Below are 27,661 nucleotides of genomic sequence, written 5' to 3'. Positions count from 1 at the left end.
CATGGCCAAGTATGGATGTTTTCTTCACAATGCATATTACCATTGATTATTATAGAATAGAGTAGAATAGAATAGAACAGAATTGCCATTTGCACGAGTAAGAACAGGTACATTGATATTCTTTGCATGTTTCTCAGTCAGCTTTGTAAACAACAGATGCAGAATAAAAGTAAGAGCAGCAAAAGGGAGGCTATATACAGATATACATTATACATTATATGAATAAAAACAGCAGTAAAAGCACTCTGTATAAAAATATGAAAGTGTGTGCAGCAGTAATATTGAACACGTTGGTTCGTAAACATAACTGAAATATACTACATTAAAAATACATATTATATTCTATTATAGCAGTTTTAAGAGATAGGAGAGACTTCATTTATCCCACACTGTGGGAAATTTACTTGTTATAGCAACAGAGGAGAAAAAGGTGCAGGAAACAGAATTAGTTACATTATAAAATATAAAAATAAATGCAAATGTATATATATTTTTGTATAAATTTATATAATACAAATCCAAATACTGCTGCCTACACTACAAATAAATAAATAAATGTGTATAACCAGACTTTTATCTTTTTTCTGAATCATTGGCGCAAACTCGGGAGCGCGCGCTGTCAATTTAGCTCCGCACGGGCGCGCGCGCTGTGAGTCGGTCCTCCTCTTCCGCGAGGATCCCCCCGCTGCCCTCCTTGTGCTCGTGCTGCCTTTTAAAGCAAACTGACACGGCATGCCATTCCCCACTCGGCCAGAGGACGGGACACGGTGAGGAGTCGCTGTGTCGCTCATTACACCCCCTCTCCTGTCGTCACCCCCATCGTCCTTGTTGTTTAGTCGCCTTTCTTCTTTTAGTCCCTTTTCTCGGTTAGCTAGTTTCAGTCATGTATCGGTATTTCGGGGAGCTGCTCGGCCGCTCTGCGGGTAGTGCCCTGGCCTCGGGGTGCGTAGACTCCGCTCTCCCGGTGTCCTCGTCCCTGATGCGGGTCCGCCGTTATGCCGATGCGGCGGACCAGCCCGACGACCCCAACTTCTTCAGGATGGTTGAGGGCTTCTTCGACCGCGGCGCCGCCATCGTTGAGGACAAGCTGGTGGAGGATCTGAGGACCAGGGAGAGCCCCGAGCAGAAGAGGAATCGTGTGCGGGGTATCCTGCGCATCATCAAGCCCTGTAATCACGTCCTGAGCGTGTCTTTCCCCATCAAGAGGGATAACGGAGAGTGGGAAGTGGTGGAGGGGTATCGCGCCCAGCACAGCCAGCACAGGACACCCTGCAAAGGGGGTAAGAAGTGATCCAATCTCCCCCAACTGGCCCCTGTGGCAGCTAGCTTTAGCCACCGCGTAGCATTAGTTAGCAGAAATATTAGCTTGTTAAAAGCACTAAACAGAAGGCAGCTGCTGTGAACAGCTGCTAACGGTGCTGTTCACCGCTACTCACAGCTTCACTGCTCCACCCGGAGCTTAGCTAGCAGTTAATTGCTACCGTGTTTATGTTACGGCTGCTTATTCCTCCTGTTTGAGACTTTTGGTGCAGTTTACAGTGACCTTCCTGCTCACCTGTGGCTGTAATGTTCCTCTGGTGTGTTAGCTAGCATGCTAGCAGCAAGCTAGTCAAACTGCAGCAGCCCCAGACTTTGTGGGCAGCTTGAATCATCAACGTGAAATCTTGTCTTTCATGTACAGCCATTTTTTTTATATAGTTCCTCATAATTCACTGGTTTGATCTGGTTCAAGCCTGGATGGATGCATCAGCTTCTTTCTCTCACTGATCTGGTCTGCTCCTATTCCTATATGTGTGCCAGGTGTGAGTGAAGGTATCAGGTGTTATGTCATTGAGCATTTCAGGCTTTGGCCATTTCCACATGAGCTGCACAAAACACACGATTGACCGCTGAAGACTTATTGCTCATGCACTGCCCTGTCAGGTGATTCATACACACAGGCAAACACATGCATGTGTCAAAAGCAGGACTAATATATACAATGTGGTCCTCGCCCACTCTTTAGAAAAATGTTAAAAACTCCCAGCTGTTTGTGCTTTGTGGCAGCGTTGGGCTGAGTATGATCTATGCTCTTTGGTTCAAGGTTCAAAGCTTATAGGCCACTGCTGCGGTGCACTGTGGGTAGTTTGTGATGTATAGGAAGAAAGGAGGTGTGTATGTGAGAGCTGTGGAGGGGGTGGTTGTGTTTCCAGGCACTCCTATTTGTCAGCAGTGTGACAGGTGGGGGATGGTGCTATGGAGAGGAGGCATTCTCAGTAGAAAGAGACATGCCATTCAGTCAAAGGGCATGTTTGAATGGTGTAGAGTGGACATTGGCCTGCTATTAACACTATGAAACCTTTCCACTATATCTGCTTAATATAGATGAGGAAACAGAGTCAGATAGTACCATTTATGGCGCCCAAATCATGTATAAGTGCACCTATTTATGATCCTCCAGGATGTCCAGCCAGTCATTAGTAAGAACTTAGATCAGCCATACAGATAAAAGCCTTAACATTAAAGGGACTCTACTCTAGGAGGAAAGCCAAGCATCACCTCAAAAGCTAAATCAAAACCAGCCCTAACGTTAACAGTCCTCTACAGTGGTAGTATTACTGAACATCTTCCTCTCTCTCTCTCATGTGGCCTAATCCATGTCCAAGGTCCAGCCAACCCATGGTCACAATTGTAGTCCACACAAATCAAAGCAAGAATGAACTTTCGATTCGTACAGATTCAGTGGTGCCAAATAAGAGGGAAAACTGCCAGTTTATTTATTGTAGTGGCCCGTTAAAAATCTGATTGGGATAGGAGGAAGAGCAGTTATTTTTCAGTGGGTTTAATCATTTATATAGTTCATAGACCCTTGGCTGTACTCAGATCAAAGTGCAAAGGCTGTTTTTGCACAGGCATGTGGCACTCGTACTCCACCATTTCAGGGCCACACAGGTCGACCACACTGGTCTCTACCGACTACTGAGTGAGCGTCTTCACTCATTGTGCTGTCTCTGTATGTGAGTCTGGTTGTTAAATAGTACAAACCATGCACGTTTTGTTTAGTCTGCAACATTGTCCCTTCTCCTTTCTGAGCGGAAGTGAAATAAATCATGTTACTGTTGTGACATGGAAACTTCTGCACTGTCAAAGTCACAGAGATATAGAGGGGCAACTTTCAGAATCTGTCAAGGATGTTCAGACTGTGAGAAAATCGTTTTACAATTAGAATAGAAAATAAAAATGCCATTACCATTAGTACAGCTTCTAATGGCATAAATATTTCTGTGCCTAATAAAGATATAGCATTTTAAAAACACTTACAAACTATTATGTGTACCATAAAGAAATATAGAGCAATCAATAAGAAGAAACAAAGAAAATTATCATTATAGGGCAAATGCACTGAATAGTTGAACCGGTAATTTAAATCAAACACACCATTATTCAACAAAAGCCCAAAAATGTGTTTTAAAAGGAGTCTAGGTATTTGGCTTTGGACCTGAGTGGCTTTGAAGCAGGAAGCTGCACCCTGACAGCTGCAGAAACACTGAATTTCAGTGTGCAGCTAGTTTATTTCCAAAAAATCTGCCCTCCATTTCAGAGGAATGTGTTTACAGTATGTTTTGGATCTGGTTGCTGTGGTGAGCCGGTGGTTTGGTGAATAGATGGATGATTGGTTAGATGGGGGATGGGGTAGGCAGCCACGCTTTTTTTCTTTTTAATTTGATCCGTGAGCTCGAGATTGTCCTCTGTTGGCTCAAAGTAACTCAGCTGATCTTTTGGATGAATAGAAATAAAGAGAGAGACAGAGAATCATAGCAGCACTTTGAAAGACAGAGGTTTTTGTTTCTGGAGGTTTTCCTCTGGTTGTAATTAATGCAAAAGGATGTAGGTAGGCACAAAATGATGTCATTCAGTGGCACTTAAAGATGACGTCATAGTGGGTGGGCTTTTATTTCAGCTTTTATTTCTTGTAGTCGAACACATGAAAATAGACACACATAGCGCTTTTGTCCCCACATAGCAATCCTCCGTCTCCTCTTTGTGCTGTTTGCCCTTGGGTAACTGTGTGTAAGCTAACTCCAGATGAGCTATATTTGGTTCTGCCGTCTACACAGTCTCACACAAACACACACACACACATACACACACACTGTGCCAACAAAATGGAGAAGCGTGACGTGGGCAGCCTGGCTGTATGATCTCATGTAACGCCGCACATAGGCTTGCCCACATATGTTACCGTGGTGACTGTAATAAACCCCAGACAACAGGAAAGAGGGACTGCAGCTCGAAGGCTGAGGTCAGGATGGAGGGCTGGGATTGGTTCATTCGGCCTCCACCCGCCCATTGCTACTACTGTGACTACCAGATGCAGTGGAGACAGCGTGGGCTAATAATTCCCTGATGTTGCAGTCTAAACCCTTACCAATTGCCAATATACAAGCCACCTGAACTCATAAACTAGCATAAGAAACATGCAGTACACGTTAATTTTGGTAAAACATTACGAAAATGTACTTTTCTTTGTTTGGTGGCCATGTTGTAAACTGCTCCCTGTGTGTGTGTGTGTGTGTGTGTGTGTGTGTGTGTGTGTGTGTGTGTGTCTCCCTCAGGTATCCGTTACAGTACAGATGTGTCTGTGGATGAGGTCAAAGCCCTGGCCTCTCTGATGACTTACAAGTGTGCTGTTGTTGGTAAGTATTAAAGTATTAGCCTTCCACTAAGTGTCCTGCTGGTTATGCCCTGATCACCACATGCACTCTATACTGTTTGTCTTACCAAGTTATCGTCATTTATCCACCTTATATTCAATACTCAAAAGCTTCCAGGGCACTGCTTTTTGGAACATTTCCTAGAATTAAAGGTTATTGATCATGTAACAATTATTTTGCTACTGATTACATATTAAGAAATGCGTGTATGAATGTCATGTAATTTGATACAAGCATATGAATGCTCTTGTGGTTTTTAAGCTGTATTGTTCTCCTCCAGATGTGCCATTTGGTGGAGCCAAAGCTGGAGTCAAGATCAACCCCAGGAATTACTCTGTAAGCCTTAGATGTCATGCCATAATGTCAATCCTCTTCCCCCGCACTCACATGCACACGTAGAGATGTACAGACATGTTTAACTGTGGTATTAGATTGATGGGAAAGTAACAAAACCCAAGATAAGCGTTTAACATTCACAAGGCTGGCAGTCTTTGGAGGGATATCAGTTTTCTTGTGTTTCTGTCTCTTTCTCACACCGAAACAAACACAGAGAATGATTCAATCAGACTAGAATGCGGAAGGTGGGGGTCACTGGATCTTATCCTTTGATATTGTGTTTCTTGAGTAATGACAAGACAAAGAGATAACAGGACCTCCTGGGCCCTATTTTTAGGTTTGGGTTTGAAATGACTGGTTGGTACAAAAACTTTTGAATTTGGTCAATAGTTTTCCTCAGCTGGCAGCCGAGAACGGGTGGCAAACAAGCTACAATGGCTGTAACATAATCGGGGGAAATTGAGCCGGGTCAAGGTACGTCCACTTAAAGTGCTTGTTTGTGCCACTGACAACATTGCAGAAAGGATCCCTACAGAGACAGTCCTAAGATTCTCATGTGGCATAAGACATGAGACATCAGGTAAAATGACTGTTTTTGTCAATGGAGTCTGGTGGGTTTGAATAGCACGTTACAACAGCTGTTTCTAGTAAAACAAAAAGCATGTTACAGGTCTATCTCTGTAGGGATCCTTTTCTTAATGTTGTCAGACACACAAGCACTTTTAGTGGACGCTCTTTGATCAGGTGCAGTTGCCTCGGAGGATTACACAGCAGCCATTGTTTCTTGTCGACTGTACTTCCTCTGCTGCTGGTGGAGGTGATCTACTGGACCGATTCCAATTCGAACCCAAAATATGTAAAAATAGGACCAAGGCTTATCCTTTAAATCATTTTCCAATTTTATTATTCTTCTTATTCTTTCAATTAAGCAATGGTGCCTGTCCTGCCTTTTTATAGGATTACAGATAGGAATTTTATTTTTTCTGTTGATGGATATCGTGAAATAAACAAACATGAAGGTCAGTGGCTGCTGCCTCTGAGTTTACTGGAAGGAAACCGCTAAACAAAGACCTCTCAGTTTTGTCAAACTGCCTGTAGCATCTTTGTAAATATCAAATGGAAACTATTGCTTTATGTGGACGAGACACTGTTTGGATTGCTATTAGTGATGCAGGGTCATTCTCTTTCTTTGTAGCCTACGTTTTTGTTAAATAACTTTCCTCCCTTGAATGTCTTATTACACTGTAACCAAGCAACAACGTGTTCCTCTTAAACTCTTAAACTTTGTCTGTCTGTTGCAGGATAATGAGCTGGAGAAGATCACCAGGAGATTCACTATCGAGCTGGCCAAGAAAGGTTTTATTGGTGAGTTTCTGTGTGTGAATTGAAATGTGTTTTTTTCTGTTAACTTTTGTATCCCTTTGTTGCTTCGCCTCGTCTTTGCTGCCTGACAGTGTTTTTGCCATTATTTGACTGTGTTACATTGGCTGTGGTGGTGAGAGGTGAATGTTTCCTCCCACGGAAGTAAACATTTCCTATGCGCTGTTTATTCAGGATGGGATAGCTCAGGGTGTGCCTGTGTCAGTTATGGTGAAAAAGAAAAGTTCAACTTGAACTCGATGGGCCACACATGAACATATACACTGGTTCAGCAGGTTAACTGTACAGCCAGATTGTTCACCCCTGCCTGGATACATCTTAATGTTTATAATGTGTTCAGTTCAAACACTGCAAAGAGAGATATGATGCTGTCCGTTATGTGCTTGTTGACAGGAATAGTTGTGTCATTTGGAGATTTATTTATTTTTTTTCATACAAGAGCCTCCACTGGTGAATTTTTATACACCCTGGAGGTAAAGCAGTGCCCACTGCACACATGACTGCCCTGCTCTGTCAGCATGAGTGTAACATGGTCAAACTGCCTCTGTTGAGAAAGTCATCCCTTTCTCTCTCAACCCCACCCCCCCACCCCCGCCTCCACTTCTCTGCGTGCCTGCTTCTGTTTTTGGACCTTGTTCTACGGCACGAGGGCATATGTATATATGACACAAGGACGCAAAGCCTGGCTTTCACATTCGCCCCCTCCAAATTCGTATTGCCAGTGAGATAAGGCTGAGTCAAACTTTTAGAATTAGCAAAGGTACCCAGTTGTCCAGACTGAAATCTAGTTTGTGATGTTATACTATACAATAAAAGGTATCATGTTAAATGATGCATATGTGAAGTATGTACTTGTGTGCATTCCTGCGTGCCTTTAGTAACTCTCCCACTTCTCTGTCCCTCCCTCTCCTACTCGGCTTTCTTCACCAGGACCTGGCATCGATGTCCCGGCCCCTGACATGAGCACAGGAGAGAGGGAAATGTCCTGGATCGCAGACACATACGCCAACACCATTGCACACACTGTGAGTTCTCAAACATACACGAACTTGAGCCTGTATTACTTGGCAGGTTTTTCGGTACAAGTTCTAAAATAGGGCAAATTAAAAGGAAGGAATGAGTCACATGTAAACCATGAACAGTGGTTTCCTACCACTCCCTACCAAGCTGATCACTGAGACATTCCTCCTCTCTTACAAGCAGCTTTACACACTAAGGCCTGTGTGTGTGTGTGTATTTGTGTTATCAGTTAATCATTCTCGTATCAAAGCCTGTCAAACAGGGCATATTTGACTAAAGATGGAAAATATTTGCCCAATATGTGCGTTTAAGCATATGTTCATATGTATATCACAGCTGCTTAGGTTTGATCTGAAGTCAAAAATGATCATACTCAGAAATACTCACTTGCTTTGTGAAAAGGTAAAATCAGAAGGAGTTAGAAAGATCCAGCTGAAGTGTTAAGAGAATCCTAACCCTAACCCACTAGATCACAGCTGAGAGGTCATTAGAGAACGAAGGATAAGTTGTTGAAAGTGAAAGGAGTCCGTTAGGTCCCAACTTCACTGACATTTGTGACCCCACTGCACAGTATAGTGACATCATAGTATCACTGTTTTCCAGTTTTAGAGACATTACTTGCTTAACATTACAATTTCACCATCTCCTTTTTTTGAAATTTAAATTATATTGTAATTATTTTGAAAGAGAATATTATGATCCACGTTTAAACAATATACGCCCACCACTCTACGTACCTGTGTCATTAAAAGGTCATGACTACAATGAAATCCAGTGTGGTTGATAAATCTTACGGGAGTGAGTGAAGCCAGGAGACACGTTAGCATAACAAAAAGCAGCCTCAGTTTCTCTTTCCACTTTCCTCTCGAGCCTCTTCTCACCTTACCTACAGTAAGTCATGTGCTCTCTGTTTCAGATACAGCCAGCAGGGCTTTGGAGTGGGTGACACATTCCTGCTCTGGGTATCTGAGGGTACAGATTATGGGTAGTGGGTAGTGGGTAGTGATGGGCAGTCAGCTGTTGCACTGCCTTGTACTGTGGCACTACACAACCTATTACTGTGTGTGTGTCAAGTGCTTAACATCAATGCCTAAAATCAGCTGCCACTGATGGCCAATAGATGCTGGTTCCCAAAAATCTCAGACTACATTGAATTCCATTGTGTTTCATCCAATCACACTGGTTGCTGCTCGCCCTCTCAATGCTTTGGTAGAGTGGTAGACCCAAATTGAGGCTACATAAATCTCTTGTGTGCATTGTTGCCAGCACTGTGTTCATAATCCTCTACAGTTTATAGGCCAAGGGGTCTGATCTTCTCTGTATGTGTGTGCAGGACATCAACGCCCATGCGTGTGTGACAGGAAAGCCCATCAGCCAGGGAGGAATCCACGGACGTATCTCAGCCACCGGTCGTGGAGTTTTCCACGGCATTGAGAATTTCATTAACGAGGCGTCCTACATGAGCATGCTGGGCCTGACACCAGGCTTCCAGGACAAGACCTTCATCGTCCAGGTACACACGCACTCATACTGTAGGAACATTTTAGTCAAGAGGAAAGATGTGACCCGAAATGTAATGCAGATACTTGGTTGCACATACATGGGATTTAAGTTTTTCATTTGAAATCATGATGAGGGGTTTTAGAACTACGCCTCAATCAGAGCTATGCCATCTGTTTTAGCCTGGCGCTGATCTCCTCATACCAAGCAGACAGCAGTGAACTGAAGGAGATTCCCCTCTTTGTACATGAGAAATAATGTTTCAGAGTGGAGAGCGGAACCAATTGACAGTGGTAGACCTAGAAACTCCTAAACTCCTCATATTTCTTACAGTTTCACTTCCATTTGTCACATGACAGTTCCTCACGTGTCAGACACACACACACACACACACACACACACACACACACACACACTAACATATGGATAGGGAACCCTTAGGCCCTAGCCTCCACTGCTTTCTATAATTACCATTTTTTCATGACAAGAATGTAATCTGGTGTTCTTGATTACTGACCTTGTATATTTAGATTCATTTCACTCAGTCAGTATGGCTGTGTAGCATTCAGACACTTATTTAATCCCAGATTTTGTTCAGCAAAAATAAAGAAACAAGTAGAGATGTTGAGAGGGGATGATGTTTGTGGGGGGGTTTAAGTGAGGGATAAGAAGGGCGTCATTGAGGAGGTGAAGAAGCAGCGACAACAGCCAAATCATGACGTGGATGTTCAAAAAGCTTATCCCTCTTTGTGTGTCTGTTTGAGGATTATGTTGTGCTGAGATTAGATTTTCTTAGAGATTTGTTAGTGAGTGAAGAGAGAGCTGATCTCCAGTATGGTATCAAGATCGAAACAGTGGCACATTAGAGACTTTGCTACCTCTGGTAGGCTGAGCGAGGTTGCAAATCAGTGATTGGAGACTTTATGACAATATTGTATTTACAGGAGCTTGGTATCAGCAATTAAGTTTTTCATATGCTTATCTGCAATTTAGATTATATTCATATAATGATTTTCGCCAGAAGGCTTTACTGTTGTCCATCTGTATCCATACTCTTCATTTGTCTTGTCTCTATTTCTCACCCACATTTACACTGAATAATTTAATCAAACATATGGTCCCTTTGTGAGGTCTCAGCACAGGTCATGATACATTAGATGACGATGCTATAACATAAACCAGCCATGTGGTGGCACCAGAGTATGTAGTTTCATGGAGTGGAAGAATAACAATTGTTTATGGTTCAGAAGGTATAACAAAAAAAAAAGTTTACTGTTGATGTTATTTAAGGATCTTTTAAAGCAAATGTCTTGGTGATGTGATGACTGTGGTAATTCTTATCTTGTTGTGACCTTTCACAGGGCTTTGGTAACGTGGGTCTCCACTCCATGAGGTACCTGCACAGGTTTGGGGCCAAGTGTGTGGGCGTCGGTGAGATTGATGGAGCCATCTACAACCCAGAGGGCATTGACCCCAAACAGCTGGAGGACTACAAACTGGTATGAGCACAGCTACTTCTCCCCTCATTTCTGTCTCCTTTCTTTTAACATTTTATCCTTTCTTATGTCTTTTTCTACTCAGAGTTGGTCTCTTTTCTCCCTTCCAAAATATATAATTTTTCCTTTTCATCTTTCGGATTCATCCTCACGTAACAGTGTCATATGATTTTCCTGCTTCTGGAACAGATCGTTCTAATGTTCTCCTCACATGTGTTTGTGTGTGTCTGCACTTTTTGCAGCAACACGGCACCATTGTGGGCTTCCCAGGAGCCAAACCCTACGAAGGGAACATATTGGAAGCTGACTGCCACATCCTGATCCCTGCTGCTGGAGAAAAGCAGCTCTCACGTAACAACGCCTCCAAGATCAAGGCCAAGGTAAACAAACACTTGGAATTAACCACGATGCTTTGCTTTAAGTCGTCATTTAAATTCACTTAAGTAAGGGCACGGCAACTTGGTCGCAGTTATGTGAAGTGTGTCTTTGTATTTTTCTCTTCCAGATCATTGCTGAGGGTGCCAATGGTCCCACCACCCCAGATGCTGACAAGGTCTTCCTGGAGAACAATGTCATGGTTATTCCTGTAAGCACACACACACACACACACACACACATTAGAAAGACTTTTTAGATTATTATTACAAGATATGGCACTGATTTTAAACAAGTTCAATTCAAAACTTCTAATTTGTAGTAGTTGTTTCCTTGAGCTCAAGTTAGTTAACCGGTGAGTGAATATTTACTGTGAGTGATGGGTTCCTACGTGAACACCCCATTTGTTTGTCGAACTTAGACCCGTTTTAATTACTGCACATGAAAAATGTCTGTATTTGTGTTTTCACTGGTTTGAAGAGGGCAGAGACGTGATGTCGCCTGCTTCTGAGCACCAATAAAGTGTTGAGTGTTAAAATCGTATTTAAACCATGAAGCGATACCCAAACAATAAGCAGAATAGATAGTTTAAGTAAAACTTTTTATAGTGAGGTCTTTTGGTCACTTGTTTCCTCAAAGTTTTTATTCTCAGTCACATTGTTCTTCCTCTGAAAAGCTGTTTAGCTGTGGGTTTGTCAAAATGATTATTCCCAAAAACCATTTCATTAACAGTTTACTCCGATTTCTTTATTTGACAGAAAAACCATCTTCTTCCCAAGTCAAATCTTACAAACATTTTTGCAGTACAGAGGAAATCTAATCAAAATAATTTTACACACAGAGGAGTGAAAACTGTTCCAACAAGCAGATGTCTGAGTTTGTGGTGTTTCATCCTGCAGGACATGTACCTGAATGCTGGTGGTGTGACGGTGTCTTATTTTGAGTGGCTCAAGAATCTCAACCATGTCAGCTATGGAAGACTGACCTTCAAGTATGAGAGAGACTCAAACTACCACCTGCTCAGTGAGTACAAGACCGCTCTTTACTTTACTTTACTTCCACAGCCTGCAGACAGAGTACAATGTGCTAGACGCAAAAACAAAAGTGATCTCTTCAATTTCTCATTTTCTTTTGTTTTCTCTTGTAGTGTCTGTGCAGGAAAGCTTAGAGAGGAAGTTTGGCAAGCAGGGAGGACCCATCCCTGTTGTACCTACTGCTGACTTCCAGGCCAGAGTTGCTGTGAGTAACATCTGCTGACACACACATGCACACACTGCATGGACAAATGATTCTTTTCTACTGATCATTTTGTGAATTTGAAATGCATCACATTTGTAGTAGTACACACTGCCTCCAGGAAATATGCCATACGTTTGCATTCTAAAGTCTGACACAGATGTCAGTGCACCATGAAAACCAAATGAACATCACACGTTACTATATAAAAATATTCAATTTATATTCATATAAAAAAGCAAAAAAACACCAAATTCATCAAAGTAAAAATATGCAACCAAATATGTTATAGTCAGCACTGATAGATTTCTGTTGGTGAAGTGATTACTACTTTGTATAGATACTGTTAAGTGTCCTTGAGATTGACATTCACTTTCTTCTGCAGGGTGCATCTGAGAAGGATATTGTTCATTCTGGGTTGGCCTACACCATGGAGAGATCTGCCCGGGTAAGTGATCTTACAACATAACGCTGCCCCGACTGTTTTAGTGAACAGGTACCGTACAGTATTATGTAGTGATCTGAACTAGGATGAAACATACGACTTCTGTGCACTTCAGAAGCCTGGAAAAACTCAGTGCAGTGGTTCTTACACCTTTTCGGTCAAAGCCCCCATGTCGCTGTAAACTAGTACAGTTTTTACATCAAACAATCAAACATTAACAATAAATAGATAATAGTATAGACCATGCTATTACACAATAAGTCTTGGACTTTTAAAAAGCATTTAAATTCAGACAAAAAGGCGTGAAAAGGTCTAGAAAAGGCCCAACATTTCATTCAACATTTACAATAAATGCTTAACTAGAAAAGTGCCCTCAGTAGAGTGCAGATCTCCTGCAGGTGCATCATTTCCTTAAAATAAGCCCTTCGTATCTACATACGGAGCGGGTCCTTTTCCATGGAGTCCACCATGTTGCACTGCCATGTTTCTACAGTAGCCCTAAACTGACAAACCAAGGGCAGCTTGAATTTGGTGGCACGAGTGCACTGGTTGGAAGAAGTGGTTGCTGGTATTGGCTAACCATTTTGTGTTATGACAAGTTTGAGAAATGAAATTTTGATCATATTATTACTTACCTGAGGGCGACGGTAGTATCTTCTAGGGAGGGCTGAGGCGTGGGTGCTCAGTTTGGTTATAATCTGTGACCTTACAGCCAGATGCCACTAAATCCTACACACTGTTTCTCTCTGAGGCGTGAGGAGTCAGAAGTCAATGATGGTATAAAACAGTCAATAAAGTAGAGTTTTCAAACACTGGGAATCATCGCAACCATGAGAGGTCGGTAAGCAAACGGGTATAAATGTGCACAAAAAATATTAGTAAAAATGAAACTATTATTATGGCGATTAATTGCATTGAATTCTACATAGTATTAAAACGGTCTTTTAAAATGTGTAATTTGGTGAACGCTGCAGAAAACCTGTCATTTTCTGACCTTTGTGAATTGTAGTTATCCGTGCTGGTAGTAAACGTCACCAAGCACACAGTTGACAAATCCAGTTTTAGTCTGGTGAGCACGAGTCCTACGAAGGTGGAATAGCATTTCTTCTCTTCTGCCCTTTCTAGCAAATCATGCGCACAGCAAGCAAGTACAACCTGGGTCTGGACCTTCGGACGGCCGCGTACGTCAACGCCATCGAGAAGGTCTTCAAAGTCTACAATGAGGCGGGGCTTACCTTCACATAAAAGGCCAATTACGCCCCACACATCCTCTGCCTCCCCTCATCCTCCTGCTATTGATCACCCTCTCCTGCCTTCTTCCACTTCCTAAACAGCCTTCAGAACATATCACTGTTTACCGCTGCTCTTTTGCTCCTTTACACACACATGCACACACACAGCGAGACATTGGCTAGTCCAGTATTTATCCTGGGATCTTTGTGCTGCCATTATACTGTATCTCTGTTTAAATATCGCCCTGTTCTTGTTATTTTGAGGAAAAAGCAGATGGAGAGTAAAATCCTGAGGGAATAGAAGACCCTGTCCCTCCCTCAGCCCTCATATACACGTTCATGATATTGTTGTATGGCAGCCATGTTCAGAGCGCCCTTTTTGTGATCGCTGAATGCATGTGTGACCCTCCTGTTGCGATTAAGTTGGCAGCACTACTGATGCCTTATTTCAGAAAGAGGTGTGCTCTAAGAGTAAGATGGCCACTTCAGTTTAACTTTGATTAAAAGGGATTTAGATTTACCTTTATGTGAATAAGAGAGAATAGTAATTTTATTACTCTTGAGTTTGTCTTCTTGCTCTTCAGGCATAAAGAGGTTAGTAACAAAGTTGCCAAGGTTTAGGATTCTCAACAAGGATTTTTTTTTTCATAGTTCGTGTTTTTAATGTTCAAGATTCAATAGATGCTCTCCCACTCCTCGTTCCTTCCTTTCTCCTCCTTTCCCGTCGCTTTATCTCATATTAAAAGCAGCTTCTCCCCGACTCCTCCGCTGGCCAAGAAAGAGGAGCAGGGAGGGGGCAAGGTGTCACTGTGACCCCCCGTCCCCTGGTTGAATTTTCCTCAGTTGTAATCGTCCAGTTCCTCAACTTTGAAATTATTTAGAGGAAATTACTTTTTATTTTTATTTTATTCATTTTATGGAAACCAATAAAATGTTTAGAAAAAGCTACAACAGTGTGTTGTCTCAGTTTATTTTCATACATACCAGGTTTTGTGTTTAACAAGCAAGATATGATTAATTTAATTAAAATGTTCTTGCCACTCATTTGCCTTCACAGAAACTTTGTTAATACACATGTTCAGGCATGTTTGATTAGTGTCGTCCGCCTTTGGGATTTATCTGTGAAAATGACTCACTGGAGACAAACTGGATGTTAAAGCACAAAGTCAGGCTTTTATAGCCGGAATAAACACATTAGAAAATATGTCATTTCCATTGTGACAGATGTATTTGATGAAAGCTTTGATCATGCTGGACTACCAACGAGGCAAAGACTCTAATGAACCCTAAAGGCTCCAGGTTCACTGTGGTTTGTTGTGTTTGATTAATGGCCAGTTTGGTTGGTGAAGTAAAATACAGTTAAGTGCTGTAACTATTTCGTGGTGAACAACAACTGGGCCTGATGACTTCCCAGAATCCTCCTGTCACTACCAGCAGAAATGCTGCACAGACAGTACTCGATAAATGGTTTGTCAAGAAAAGGCTCCAGCATGTAAAACAAAACATCTAATTGTTATTTTTATATTGTGTGGATTAAATGGATGATACATAACGTTAATTTTTAAGCTTTAGAGGTGCTGGTGGGCATACAGTGCCAAGTTTTGGCTCATTGTCCTGTTGCACAACGCAACCTCTTGTGAACTTCAGCAGGCAGGCTGATACCCAGTCATGTGCTTGTAAGATGTCGTGGTAAACTTGCGAATTCATCCTCCTCTCAGTGACTGCAAATACGACCACATTCTTTTTTTGTGTTGTTTGCTCAAATAGTGTCCTGGGCCACACTGAAGGACCGTCTACTAAACTGATGTCTTCCCCTTAAGCGAAAGTATGTATTCATTCACACATATTCACGCATTTGGTCTTTACAAACAGACATGATGTACTTATTAACTCACATACAGAGCAGGGAAGTGAGATCTGATCACACGTATTCTCTCTTGACACACGTGGAGACAGACTGTAATCCTGGGTGTGAACTGACATACTTACAGCTGTCCACTTGTGATTGGATCACCCAAGACTCATGCCAGGTGTGAACATGATCTCTGAGATGTTAATCTGTAGGGTGATTTGTAGTTCTCAGTCGCCTCTAGACAGGCTGACTGTGGATGGAGAATATCTAAAGTGTTAGAGAACCCTTTTCCACTTTTGTATAGATCTTAAGTTATTATTGATCTGGAGCACCCCGATACCTCACATGGTAGAGCATATGCTACAAGGCTGAGTCCTTATCACAGCAACACAGGCCATATTTGAACTTTTGTTTATCTTTTCTGGATTTCATCACGTCTGTCTTTCCTGTCTGTCTCTACTGTCTGCCATCAAATCATAAGTAAAAGGGTCTGAGAGGTCTTTCCTACTAGTATCAGCTGAGGCATCTTGTGAACAGTAAACTAAAACAGTTTGAGTGCTTTTTATGAGTTAAAGTAGCTCTAATCCACACCTTCCGCTTGGTTTTTCCAACCTACACTTAATGATGTATTAATCATGGTATTTTTTTTCAGCTTTGTAAAGAGCCAGGCTCGTTCTTGCTTTTTTCCCGCTGCTTCCTGTCTTTATGCTAAGCTAAGATAACGGCCTCCCAACTCTACCTGCATACATTACATAGTACACAGACATGACAGTGCTATTGATTTTCTGTTTCTGAAGCTGATTCACCAGGGTCAAATAGCTCATTTTACCCCCTTAGTGAATTCATTTGGCTCTGACTATGAGACTAAAATCTTGTTATGTCCTGACTGCAAACCTGCTGCGTTCACACAGGTTAACCAGTTTCCACCTCTTTAAAGAAATTCTTGACACAGTTGCTGGATTTCAACAAAACCTTTTTAATTTCACTGGTACTGTTTATAAAATCAGCGAGTCTGCTTTGATGCCAACTTAAACATGGTGTGTGATTTGTGTTTGTGTATTTGAGGTGGGATTTGTGTTGCTTAGAGTGTGTGTGTGTTGGTACAAGTGTGGTGTTGTGTGTAGTCTGTGTGTGTGTGTGTGTGAATGTCAGATTGCTTGATAAGGCAACATGCAGTCATCAGTTTCCATTGGCCTCAAAGTAAAAACACACAAACCTGCTCCAGACACAAACACACACACATTGCTGGCTGAACTGGTTCTATGTTAACACACACATATATATACACACACACGTACAGTGCATACAGACACACACACTGATGCTGGGCAGATGAGCAGTGTACGGTGGCACCACACTGACTGAGAGGAGAAGGGAGTCATCTGATTGGCTGAGACAGTTGATGGGCGGGAGCTTCAGAGCAGCCGGGGTTCAGATTAGTTAGTGTGGAATAAAAACTACTCTAAAAACAAGTACGTATCCCAGAATTCAAGCTGTACACAGAACTACACAGAAAGCTGATCCATGATAAAACCTTCCTCCTGATTCCCTCTCTGAATCACAGAAATCTGAACAACTAACCGATTAATGTGCACACATGTGCTTGTTTCTCCTGATGGCATGCAAACCAGTTTCACAAAGACTAAAAAAGCAACGACACAATAACGAGAGGTGATCATTATCACTTGCTCATATTTCCTCCTTGAATTAAATCCCTGAAAACTTTTTTAAAACTCCTTAAACCCCACCTTATTAGAGAGCAACACCGGTTATTTAACATGGCATTAGCATATTAATTTGTGTCTGTGCTCTTGGTTCTAGTTTGAAATTGACTGGTTGTGTTGTCAAAAGATTTCAAAGGATATCTTTTAGTTATGAAGGAATTTCCATGAACCAATCAGAGCTTAACCTGGGTGTTTGCAGGGAGATGTCAATCCCATCTGATCCAACCAACATTGACTGACTGCTAGACTTTTTAATTTAGAGTGAACATGTTCCTCCTTGCTTATTTAGCCACAAATATTTATTGTTTTAGAGAACAATTTATTTAATTTTGAATTAAATAACTGCTGCTGACAAAAATTAGCTTTGTGTATTGCTTCCTGTTAATGACACTGTAATAGCCCTGTTTCTAAATGTCGAGGCAAGACACAAACAAAGCCATACCAAGCTACACCGAGCAGCCTCTACTATATAGTTATATCACGAGACGATTCATTCTACACATCTGGTCATGCACTCTATTGTAGCTAACTAACTACTGCACACATAACAGAATGATATCTGTCCTCATTGCACGGTTCCCTGCACAAGCCTCTGGAGATTTTTTTTTATACACCAGCAGCTACACATGCACACACACATATATAAGCTAACATGGACACACAGGCACACAAACAGTAGATCACACACCCTCTCACACCCTGCCTTAGTCACGCAGTGAGCTATTGATATTGTTGTCGACTGTAAGGGCTCGACTGTAGTACACACACCCAAAATTTCCTATAGTTAACACATGTTTGCCCAGTGTGTGCGTCTGTGCTGGCATTGACTGTATGTAGTGTATGTGTGTGTTTCATGCATGTGTCAAATGAAGGTGTATCTCTTTTTGTTTGTGTGTACGTGTGTGTTTGTGAGGTTTCCATATAGGTTGGTAGGCGTGGGCGCGGTAACAACACCAGGGGTCATATCAGGACGACACTAACACACAGGTGAGGCGAGGGTAAGGTGGGCAGTGGAAGAGAAGCTACAGGCTGCAGAAAGAGGGGGAGGAGGAGGGGTGAGGACAGGTGGCTGCTGGGGGGGAGGGGGGAAGCGGAGTGACGAGGCATTGGGGGAGATCGGGGCTGAGGTGCGGCATCCGGAAGAGTCTGTTTTAGTCGATTTTGGTTCTGTAAAGTCACAAAAAAATATGTTGAACATCTGGAGTCTGGTGCAGCGAGGCGAAGGGGAGCAAGGGGCCACCAGAGAGCACTGGAGGGGAGGTCCTGAACACGACTAATACCCCTGAAAGGAAGGAAGAAAAGAAGGAAAGAAACACGTGTCAGTGGTGGAAGAAGTATTTAGATCCTCTACTTCCATGAAAGTAAATCACAATGTAATTAGAAACAGGCCATTAAAGGTAAACTAGCCATGAGCAGTGGTGGAAAGTAACCAAACACAGTTACTCAAGTACTGTGCTTAAGTATAATTTGGGGTTTCTTGTGCTTTACTTGACCATTTCCATGTTATGCAACTTCTACTCCACTACAATTCAGAGGGAGATATTGTATTTTATTACACTAATACATTTATTTGACTGCTGTATTTACTGGTTAATTTTCAGATCAAGATTTAACATAAAAAAAAGCTTTTAAATCAGCTGTATTGTTAAAAAGTTAAATCAGTGGTTCCCAACCTTATTTGGGTTGTGATTCCTCACAAAAAGTGTCTAGTTGAGGCCCCTGATGACGTTTCAGATGTGTACGAGTTGTTAGCTGTTCAGCCAAAGAGACAGTTCCCCTCTAACCCTTTGAGATGGTTTCAGTTCACTCACTGTTTGAGGCCCTTAAAAGTCAAATAACCAAGTAACCAGTTTCTTCAGGCATCACTTAAACTGAATATTGTAAAACCTGGAATATTTCCTCCAGAAATGCAATAAAAAAAGTCCAAAGTCTCACAAATTTGAAATACCTGAATAAAATAAAAGAATCACTAAGTACAGCACTTGTGTAACAGCGTTTAGTTACTTTCCACCTCTGAGAAACATTCATATAATTGCTGCATTTAGCCAAATCTGTCGCACATAAATTGATTTGAGCTGCTGCTTATAAATCCTTGGCTCTGCTTTTATCCCAGTGGCACTCAAGCACGTTTTCTCACCTCTCCTCCTTCCCCACCCTGCTCCATTCCCCCATACTCTCCCTGCAGAATGAGACAGACAAGAAGAGTGAGAGCAAATTAGACACGTAAAAAGAGGTGGAGTGGGCTTTTCTGAGAGGGTGAATGGATGAGGTGATGGCGGGGCGGGGGGGCCTCAAGCACCAACAGCGATCTAGCTTTCGTTTTCCTCCAGCTCTGATATAATAAAGCAGTTAAGAGTACAAATATACCATGCTGTGTGGGATTGACTTAACTCTAACTATCATGCTCAATACGTCCCAGGGGGGATCAGTTAGTAGATTAGAGCTTTACAGCATGAAAGAGTGAAGTAAAACCTTCACCTGCCGGTCTCCAGGTGCACAGGCGTCGTTCAGCCTGACCAGTGCGTGAAGCTATTTCAGTGCATGCCATGAATATATTCACTGGCTTATGTGACGTGCTGGAGATGTGGCTGAGAGCTGGTATGTCACTTAACGCTACACAGAGGAGCTGCATGGTTAGAAATGGAGAGTTTTAGTATCTTTGTTGCTTGAATCCCACAAGATAGTGAGCATCTGAGAGGTCAGAGGAAAATGTTTGTGATAGTCAGAGTAGGAAATTGTGAATTACTTATACTTTTATACAGTCAATTTTATCAGTGGAAGCTTTTATCCAAAGCTCCAAATAGTGCAGGAATTTGTCCATTTTAATTTGGAAAGCATCACAGCAGCTTCTGCTTCTTCTTTCTCTTGACGCTCACTAAGCGGGCTATTAGCTAATATACACTGAGTCACCAGTTTATTAGATACACTTGTGCCATTTAATGTAATCCAGTACAACAGTCATGCACTAAATCCTGCCTTAAAACATGATGATTCTGCAGGATTGGATTAGATAGAACAGGCGTACTTAATAAACTGGTAACTCAGTGCATGTAGCATGCAGGGTACCCTCTATCTTTCTCTCCTTCACCCCAGCCCACCCCAATATGACCTATGACCCCACACTGCTCTGTCCAATATGCACCTCGTATACAGGCTCCTCCTATGAGGGAAACACAGATGAGACACAAACAACATAAACAACAAAAGGTGAGAACCACAGCGACACAGAACAACACACAAGCAAAACACGAGACACAGAAAAACTTATTGGAAAAACATGCATGAAAGACATAAAAGTTAGATGTAAGATCATCTAACATCTGACATTTGACAACAGATTTCAAAACATAAGAGCAGGAGGAGGGCTGTCAGTGTGACAAATTAAACAAATGTTCAAGGAAAAGTGTTTCATCAAGTGCAACAATAGAGAACATTTGAGCTTTCATGGATATAGCACATATACCTGGCTACAACTGTACATGGATACTAATACAGTGCATAACCAGTGTTAATCAACCATGTCAATACGTTGGCTGATTAGCTTGTTGCTAGTGTATCTTACTCTGTAGGCCTATAAATAACTAGACATCAAAGAGATCCGTGTCAAAATCATTTATTTATCTTATATGAGTTTGTTTAAAAAATCTATCATCTGATAAAATGTTATCTGATTTTTTTAAACTACTGAGAAACTGATATCAGTATTGGCCTCAAAGATCCACTATTGGCCAAGCTAAACAAATGTAGCTCTGGGAAGTTAAAATCTACAGTTTGTCACTATTTTATAGATTTTGCAGATTAAATAATCAATGAAGCCTTCTAAATTAAGTTTATAGTTAAATAGATTAGATTAATTGATTACGAAAATAGCCCTTGGTTGCAGCCCTAAGATGAAGTGCATCATAATGAATAATGTATTAGAGCAGAACCATCAAGGGAATGCATGTTAATGTAAAATAAATTTTCATTCATTTTCAAATCATTTACTTAAGGAAGAACGTTAATCATACTGGAGCTCTCTGCTGTGTTTGATATGGAGAGATAGCTCTATCTAGTGGCTGACCTTAAACCAGCTGTCTACTGAAGATCATTCAAAATCACTGTCAGGATGAATTTAACTTCAGTCTGATGCTGTGATACTTTTGTCACCCCTGAAAAATACTGTGTTGTGTTGTTGTTGTTGTTTGGTCTCGCTTGCTCAGCTGCATGTTCTTGTCCAGAGGTGCTCCTGGTGTCAGTGTGCATCACATCCCGGTGTTACCATGGTAACTGACCTGGCTGACCATCCCGGTCGATGCGGCAACGTTCTCGACCCCCTCCACGGTTGCCTGTGACACTTCGTTGGCCCCGGCAACCGCTGTGTCTCCAACGATGTTGGCCTGATCCACGGTCCTGTTGGCCACTGGGACACAGAGTGGACGACTGTTAGTGAGACTGGAACACACTGTGTACGCTTACTGAACACACATGTAGGCTACTAACACAAGCATTTTAGCATTTAACAGAAAGACTGGATATATTTTGGAGAAATCTGTAATTCATCTCTTCCTAGTCAAACAGAACATTTCATACACCCAGAACATCATTCATCTGGGAACAACTGACGTCACTTTTGCCATACATGTGTATTGTGCTGTCAACGTCATACATCATAAAACCTCATTTTGGAAATGAAATTCCAAATTGAATTAATTCTTACTTGGAAAAAACTCCTTCATATATCTGCCATCCAATATTTACTAGGCATCATTTTAATTCCAGATGACCATAATGTAATTTTGAATATCCAAAATATATTGAGACTAGTAAAAATGTCCTTCCGGATATCCACAATTAGCATTATGACCAGTAAAGGTGAAGAGTCAGATATCTACCACAGCTACAAACAAAGCAATCGCAGATTTCCACACATGTATTTTAATTAGTAAGGATGCAACTTTGGAATCCAAAAAGATACTTGGACCGTGCTTTATTTTTCATTCCCCAATGTTGCCACAGAGAAGCTCAGGGAGGCGGTTATGAACTCAGCTTTAATGGTGGTGGGGAAGTTAGAAAGACGTACATTTACCAAACCAACTAGTAAGCCTTGAAAATGATGAACGAGCAGAATGGGGCTATGGAAATACTTAATTTAGACGTTGGTTTCGCCCTGGACTAAGGTTTACTCAGACAGCAAACACCTCTGCTGAAGATGTAAACAGGTTAAAAAAAATATTTCCGCCTTTACTGGACAGCTGAGGTCACAAATAGAGTTAGCATGATGGCAAACACAGCTTTAACTTACCTGTGTTTACTGATGACACAACTCCCTCCTTTGTCTTACTGCCTGAGGATCAAAGAGAAATTTGAATCAAATTCATGTACATCAACAATGTTTTCTGCTTTAAAAGAAAAATGACCTATTTTCAGTAGTTCGGTTATTCTACAGTGTCAGCTGATTTATTTTGTGTTGATTTATTGAGTATCTATTTTTTCTGTCTTTTAATCATTGAGGGTTGACGAGGATGTGAGCATGACGTTTTCATTATTCTTATTCATAAATAAATTTAAAAAAACGAAAAGCATCTTCTTAATATAAGGGTTTAGCTCCTATTTACATTACTACATCAGTGTAATCATATATTACAAAGTCAGAGAAACATCATAAAGGTTTGAGCAATAACACATGTATCCTTTAATTTGGAGAACATTTCTTAGCTGCCGTTGCCCCCTAAGACATATCCGTGAAACTGCTGGTCAGCAGTATCCATTGCTCTTTCTAAAAATACATTTAAAGAGCTGCCTGCACTCACTATGTTTTCAGCATGACTATGAGTGTTTACCTGCTTTTTGAGAGTGAATTTGGTCCTTTTTTGTCTGTTATGTTTATTATTCCATTTGCTTTCCCTCTCAGTGTTTGGTGTTGTTATCGGACAACATCCTGTGCACAGCAGCACCTCTCTGTATTTCCCTCTCTGCTCACCAGCACTGTGCTCATTACAGTATGATCCCAAACAGATTAAATTGTGGTTATATAATCTGCCAGAGTGAGGGATAGAAGGGGAGAAATATCTGCTCTAAGAGATGAAAGGAATAATGGGAGGAGGGTAGAAACTAAGGAAAGAGAGGAAGAATAAATCTGCACACTAACAGGAGTTTGTGCACCGACTGTTTTCTCTTTGTACATTCACACAAATGCTGCCATCCTGCGTCCATCCGTCCTCTCCCTGCCTCCTGCTTCCCTCCATCTCTCTGCACGCTCCCTGTGCTACATGAGCCACGTGCCTGAGTACTGAGCAGTACTGCAGTACAGCCCAACACACACTCACACACACACACACACACACACACACACACACACTCTGCAATGACACAGCTTCTTTCTCCGAGTCAACAGAGGGAGCCCCTGTGAATGTCACTGTGAATATCTGTGTGTGAGCCTGTGGTGATCTGTCTGTCACCATCATACAGAACAAACTGTACCTGGGATGGTGTGTTTAGCTCCTGGTGGAGCTTCCTTTTAGATGTAAATTATTAAACAGAAGCAGATGCAGTTCCAGGTGATGCAAAGGACACTGCTGAGCATATAACAACAAGAAGAAAGCAATTTTCTGAAATAATCCAGACAATAAGTGATAATCCTGATCGAAAGCTTGCCTCAATAAATGAAGATGGCATGGATTAGAGTGTGTGAATGCTTTTACCTTTTATGAAATAATGTATTAAACATGCAAAATTATGGCTTTAGTTGGGTTTCTTCCAGAGGAGGATTTGTGCCTTGGCAGTCCTGATGAGATGAAAGCTCAGATATGTCCCATATTTAATGGAAAATCCTATCAATGGTGTTATTTTTGATTTGTTTGCAGCAAAGTAAACGATGTAATAAATACACTGAGACATTCACATCCACAGACACGAACACACACTAGACACAGTATACACACATACTGTATACATGAAAAAATAAGCTGTGCAGGAAAGGTAACAAGCTGAAGACATTTCTATAAAATCAAAAAAGATTTTTAAAAAAACTACATTGATCAATTAGTAAGGAAATTACAGGATCAAAAGAGAATCATTGCTGATAAATCTTTCTCGTTAAGCAGCAGGACTGCTAAAGCACAAATCCTCTTCTGTAGAAATGACTGAAGCCGGATTTTAATATCAGTGCAGAAAATCAGTGCCTAGAACCTTTTTTTGCATATAATTGATAAATTCTAGGAAGAAACAACATTCAATTTAGTAATTCATAAAACATGGGAATGATAGTGCTTCTGATTACCAGAACATAGGAGATTAATTCCTATAAATATAGCCATAGATAAAAACTAGATTCTATAATAAAGAACATAAAGCAATGGCATAAAAACGAGATTTTTGTGGAGCTGTTTTATGGAAAGAATGGATGCTGCGTGTGTTTAGTGACTCATGAGATTCTTTTGATTTAATCACAGAGCACGTCCCGCTGTCTGTCCAGTTTTGGCCTGTCTGTGAAAGCAGGCGTTCAGACCTCGCTACTGTGTTCCCATATATTCACATGCTGACGTTTGCACTCTGCTGCAGGCAGATACAGTGGTTAATCTGAGCCATCGACCCGCCTCACTTCAGTGATCACATCCCCTCTCCCTGTGATCTTCATGTCCATTTTCTTTTTCACCCTCTTACCTTTCTCTCCATCTCTCAGTTCACTTTTACCCCCTCCCTTCTCTCCTTTACCTGAGTCTCATCCCTCCACCTCCATCATCCCTCCATCGTGACGTGTCAACTCACTCTCTCTTTCTATCCCTCCGTCTGCTCACACAGGAGCCACGAGACTGGGAGCTCTAAGCTTTTTCTGACATAACACAGCTCGCTTCACTCTCTCTCTTCTCTCTCTCTGTCTCTCCCCATGCATCCCTCCATCCTTCCATCTTTTCCAGGGATGGGTGGTGGTGGTTGTGTGTGTGTGTGTGTGTGTGTTGGGGGGGGGGGTGTTTAAGAGCTGTGGGGGAGGAAGGTGGTTAGTCATCAAAGCAGCTCACACAGGCAGGCAAATCCTGCTGCTGCAACGGCGCAAACGCACACACACACGTTCTTACATCAACGAACGCAAGGATGGGGTGATGTTGGAGTGGGGTGGGGGTGGCGGTGGGTTGGGGGTGGTGGCAGTGGTGGTGGGTGGGGGGGGGGGGGGGGGGGGGGGGGGGTGGGGGGGGGGTTGATTGGAGAGCAAATTGCTGCAGTGCTCAAGTGATCCTTGCCCCGTCTACATCACCTCCCTCCCCACTCTTTCTGCCTCTTGTATGCACGCGGTTGCTTTTTTCAAAAATCATTTTCATCATCCTGATTATGATTTGGAAGGAAGCTGTGACGTTCAGTCAGAACACCGAGGGGACGGACTGCAGACGACGACAAAGACTTCAGACTCCTCACCCATCCTCTTACTTTTACACCCCCCTCCCCCTCCCCTCCCCTCACAGGCGGCCTAAAAGCCTGGTACTTGGGGTAACCTTGAGATGTGACGCATTAGGTGCTTGGGCTAATATAAAAATATGTGCTCTAACAGCACGATCATGAAGCATCTGAAGCATCAAGAGTTCATCAAGAAATTGCTATTTAATTGGTCTGTCCTCATATACTTGCATCTTTATCGTGAAATTATACATTTATCTAAAAGTATCTGTGAATATATCTCAAAAAATGTATTGCAGCATATTAATAATAGGTCAACCTTGTTCTGTACATTAAAAAAGTGCAGATAAAATGAATCCCTGGGGACTTCATCGCTGCACTGAGTCCATCATGGGACATCTCTGCAAACCGCCTCACAAGCCAGTGAATGTGAATAAAACAGGACAGGTGACGAAAGCTTGAATCCCTCCTCTCCTCTTTCTCTTAAATCCTTTTTTCCAAGAAACATCAGTCCTCCCCCAGTTACCCTCCTGATACCCAATTACAACTTTTTTCATCTCTTTGATCTATCCCCCCCACTTGCTCTGTCTATCCCTCTTTCAGACCCCCACCCTTTTCCCTGCACCACTCCTGCAGCAGTATCCTGCCAGCGCTCACTCCATCCGCTTCTGTCTTCCTCTTTTTTCTCCTTCCTCCTCCTCCTCCTCCTCCTCCTCCTCCCTCTGTTCCTGTCACTTCATACAAGTGTCCCAGACATGGGCACCCAAGGGGCCCCACCTCAAGCAGTGCAAAAATGCACGATGCAAACGCATACACACCCTGAAAATGAATGCAATGAATGCAGACTTACTTTTTTATCTTCAGCTCAGCGCAGCTCAAGATGAGTTACATACCTACATACATCACCCCTTCCTTGGTCTTGGCTGCCGCCTCCTCCATGCCGGCTTTAGTCTTCTCTGCAGCGGCCACCACCCCCTCCTTGGCCATGGAGAACCCCTTCATCAGTACATCCATTTTGGGCGACGAGACGGCTGGGCTCCCCTGCTCCAAACGGGCCTGGCTGGCTTGCTGGCTGGCTGGTGCTTACAGTGAGCGTGCAGGAGAGATGATGTGAGATGTCAAAGTGTGTGTGTCTGCGTGAGTATGTGTGTGTGTGAGTGTGTGAGTGTGTGTGTGTGTGTGTGCCAGTGGCTCCTCCTCCCTTTGGTGCTACAACAGAGGACTAAGAGGACTGCACAGCAGGGCTACAGCATGCAGACTGAGAGAAAGAGGGGGGAGGAAACAGCCGGTATGCACGAGATGGAGGGAAGAGGAGGAGGAGGAGGAGGAGAGAAGACCGGATGCTGCAGCATTTTCAAGTCATGCTGCAATCTCGCGCCTCAACCACGCCTCCACTCCTCATCCATCCTTCGCCTAAAGATTCTCACTCATTCTCAGCTCAGCCTCCTGCTTCTGTTTGCCTATTTTGATTGGCACGTTGCTGTGGACACACCTTTCTTTCTCGCTGCTGAGCTTGTGAGCACTGTTATATAACCAGCACTGGGAGCGAAGAGGATTTTTACTCACATCATATGCCTTGTGAAATTTTATCATGTAATCTGCATTCACATCACACAGCTTGTCCCAAAGATCTTCTTTTTTCTGATTTTGAATGCTTCTCACTTTCAGTAACTGTATGTATCATGATGCCAGTAAAGCCTCGATTAGCTAAATTTAATTGAATTAAGAGAGAAAAAGCACCGGCAGCTATTTTTATTGTTGTGTGAAGAGAGAAAATGCTTTGTCATCTCCACCTGAATGAGTCACAACTGCCGCCCTTCCCCTCCTCCCCATCCTCGTCTCCACCGTCCCATTTTTTCCAGACATGCCGACTCAGCACCACGGCTATTCTGTGGATTGTTTTAATATGACAGCAGCTCCATTTTGTTTCATTTTTATTCAAATGTTTTGATCAAAATGAGACAAGCAGAGAGAAATAATAGGGAGCACAGATTTACAAAA

The 27,661-nt window shown here is 42.2% G+C and overlaps 2 protein-coding genes across 2 annotated transcripts; one reads left to right on the top strand and one right to left on the bottom strand.

Annotated features, from left to right (window-relative positions):
- The first annotated feature begins 730 nt into the window (after window positions 1-730).
- Window positions 731-14,665, top strand: glud1b (glutamate dehydrogenase 1b). Its single transcript, XM_070851525.1, has 13 exons — window positions 731-1,280; window positions 4,596-4,676; window positions 4,975-5,030; window positions 6,332-6,395; window positions 7,341-7,435; window positions 8,764-8,943; window positions 10,292-10,429; window positions 10,669-10,806; window positions 10,932-11,012; window positions 11,701-11,824; window positions 11,949-12,040; window positions 12,423-12,485; window positions 13,608-14,665. Exons 1-13 carry the CDS (start codon window positions 884-886, stop codon window positions 13,725-13,727), a joined length of 1,629 nt encoding a protein of 542 aa, XP_070707626.1. The 5' UTR covers window positions 731-883; the 3' UTR covers window positions 13,728-14,665.
- Window positions 14,666-18,404: 3,739 nt separating this feature from the next.
- sncgb (synuclein, gamma b (breast cancer-specific protein 1)) lies at window positions 18,405-26,830 on the bottom strand. Its single transcript, XM_070852333.1, has 5 exons — window positions 26,554-26,830; window positions 22,575-22,616; window positions 21,565-21,692; window positions 19,428-19,469; window positions 18,405-18,572 (listed from the first exon to the last, which is right to left on the bottom strand). Exons 1-5 carry the CDS (start codon window positions 26,672-26,674, stop codon window positions 18,564-18,566), a joined length of 342 nt encoding a protein of 113 aa, XP_070708434.1. The 5' UTR covers window positions 26,675-26,830; the 3' UTR covers window positions 18,405-18,563.
- Between the last annotated feature and the right edge of the window lie 831 nt (window positions 26,831-27,661).

Source organism: Pempheris klunzingeri, chromosome 20 (genome assembly GCF_042242105.1).
Source record: "Pempheris klunzingeri isolate RE-2024b chromosome 20, fPemKlu1.hap1, whole genome shotgun sequence".
NCBI lineage: Eukaryota > Metazoa > Chordata > Actinopteri > Acropomatiformes > Pempheridae > Pempheris > Pempheris klunzingeri.
This window is presented reverse-complemented; position numbering and strand designations above follow the sequence as displayed.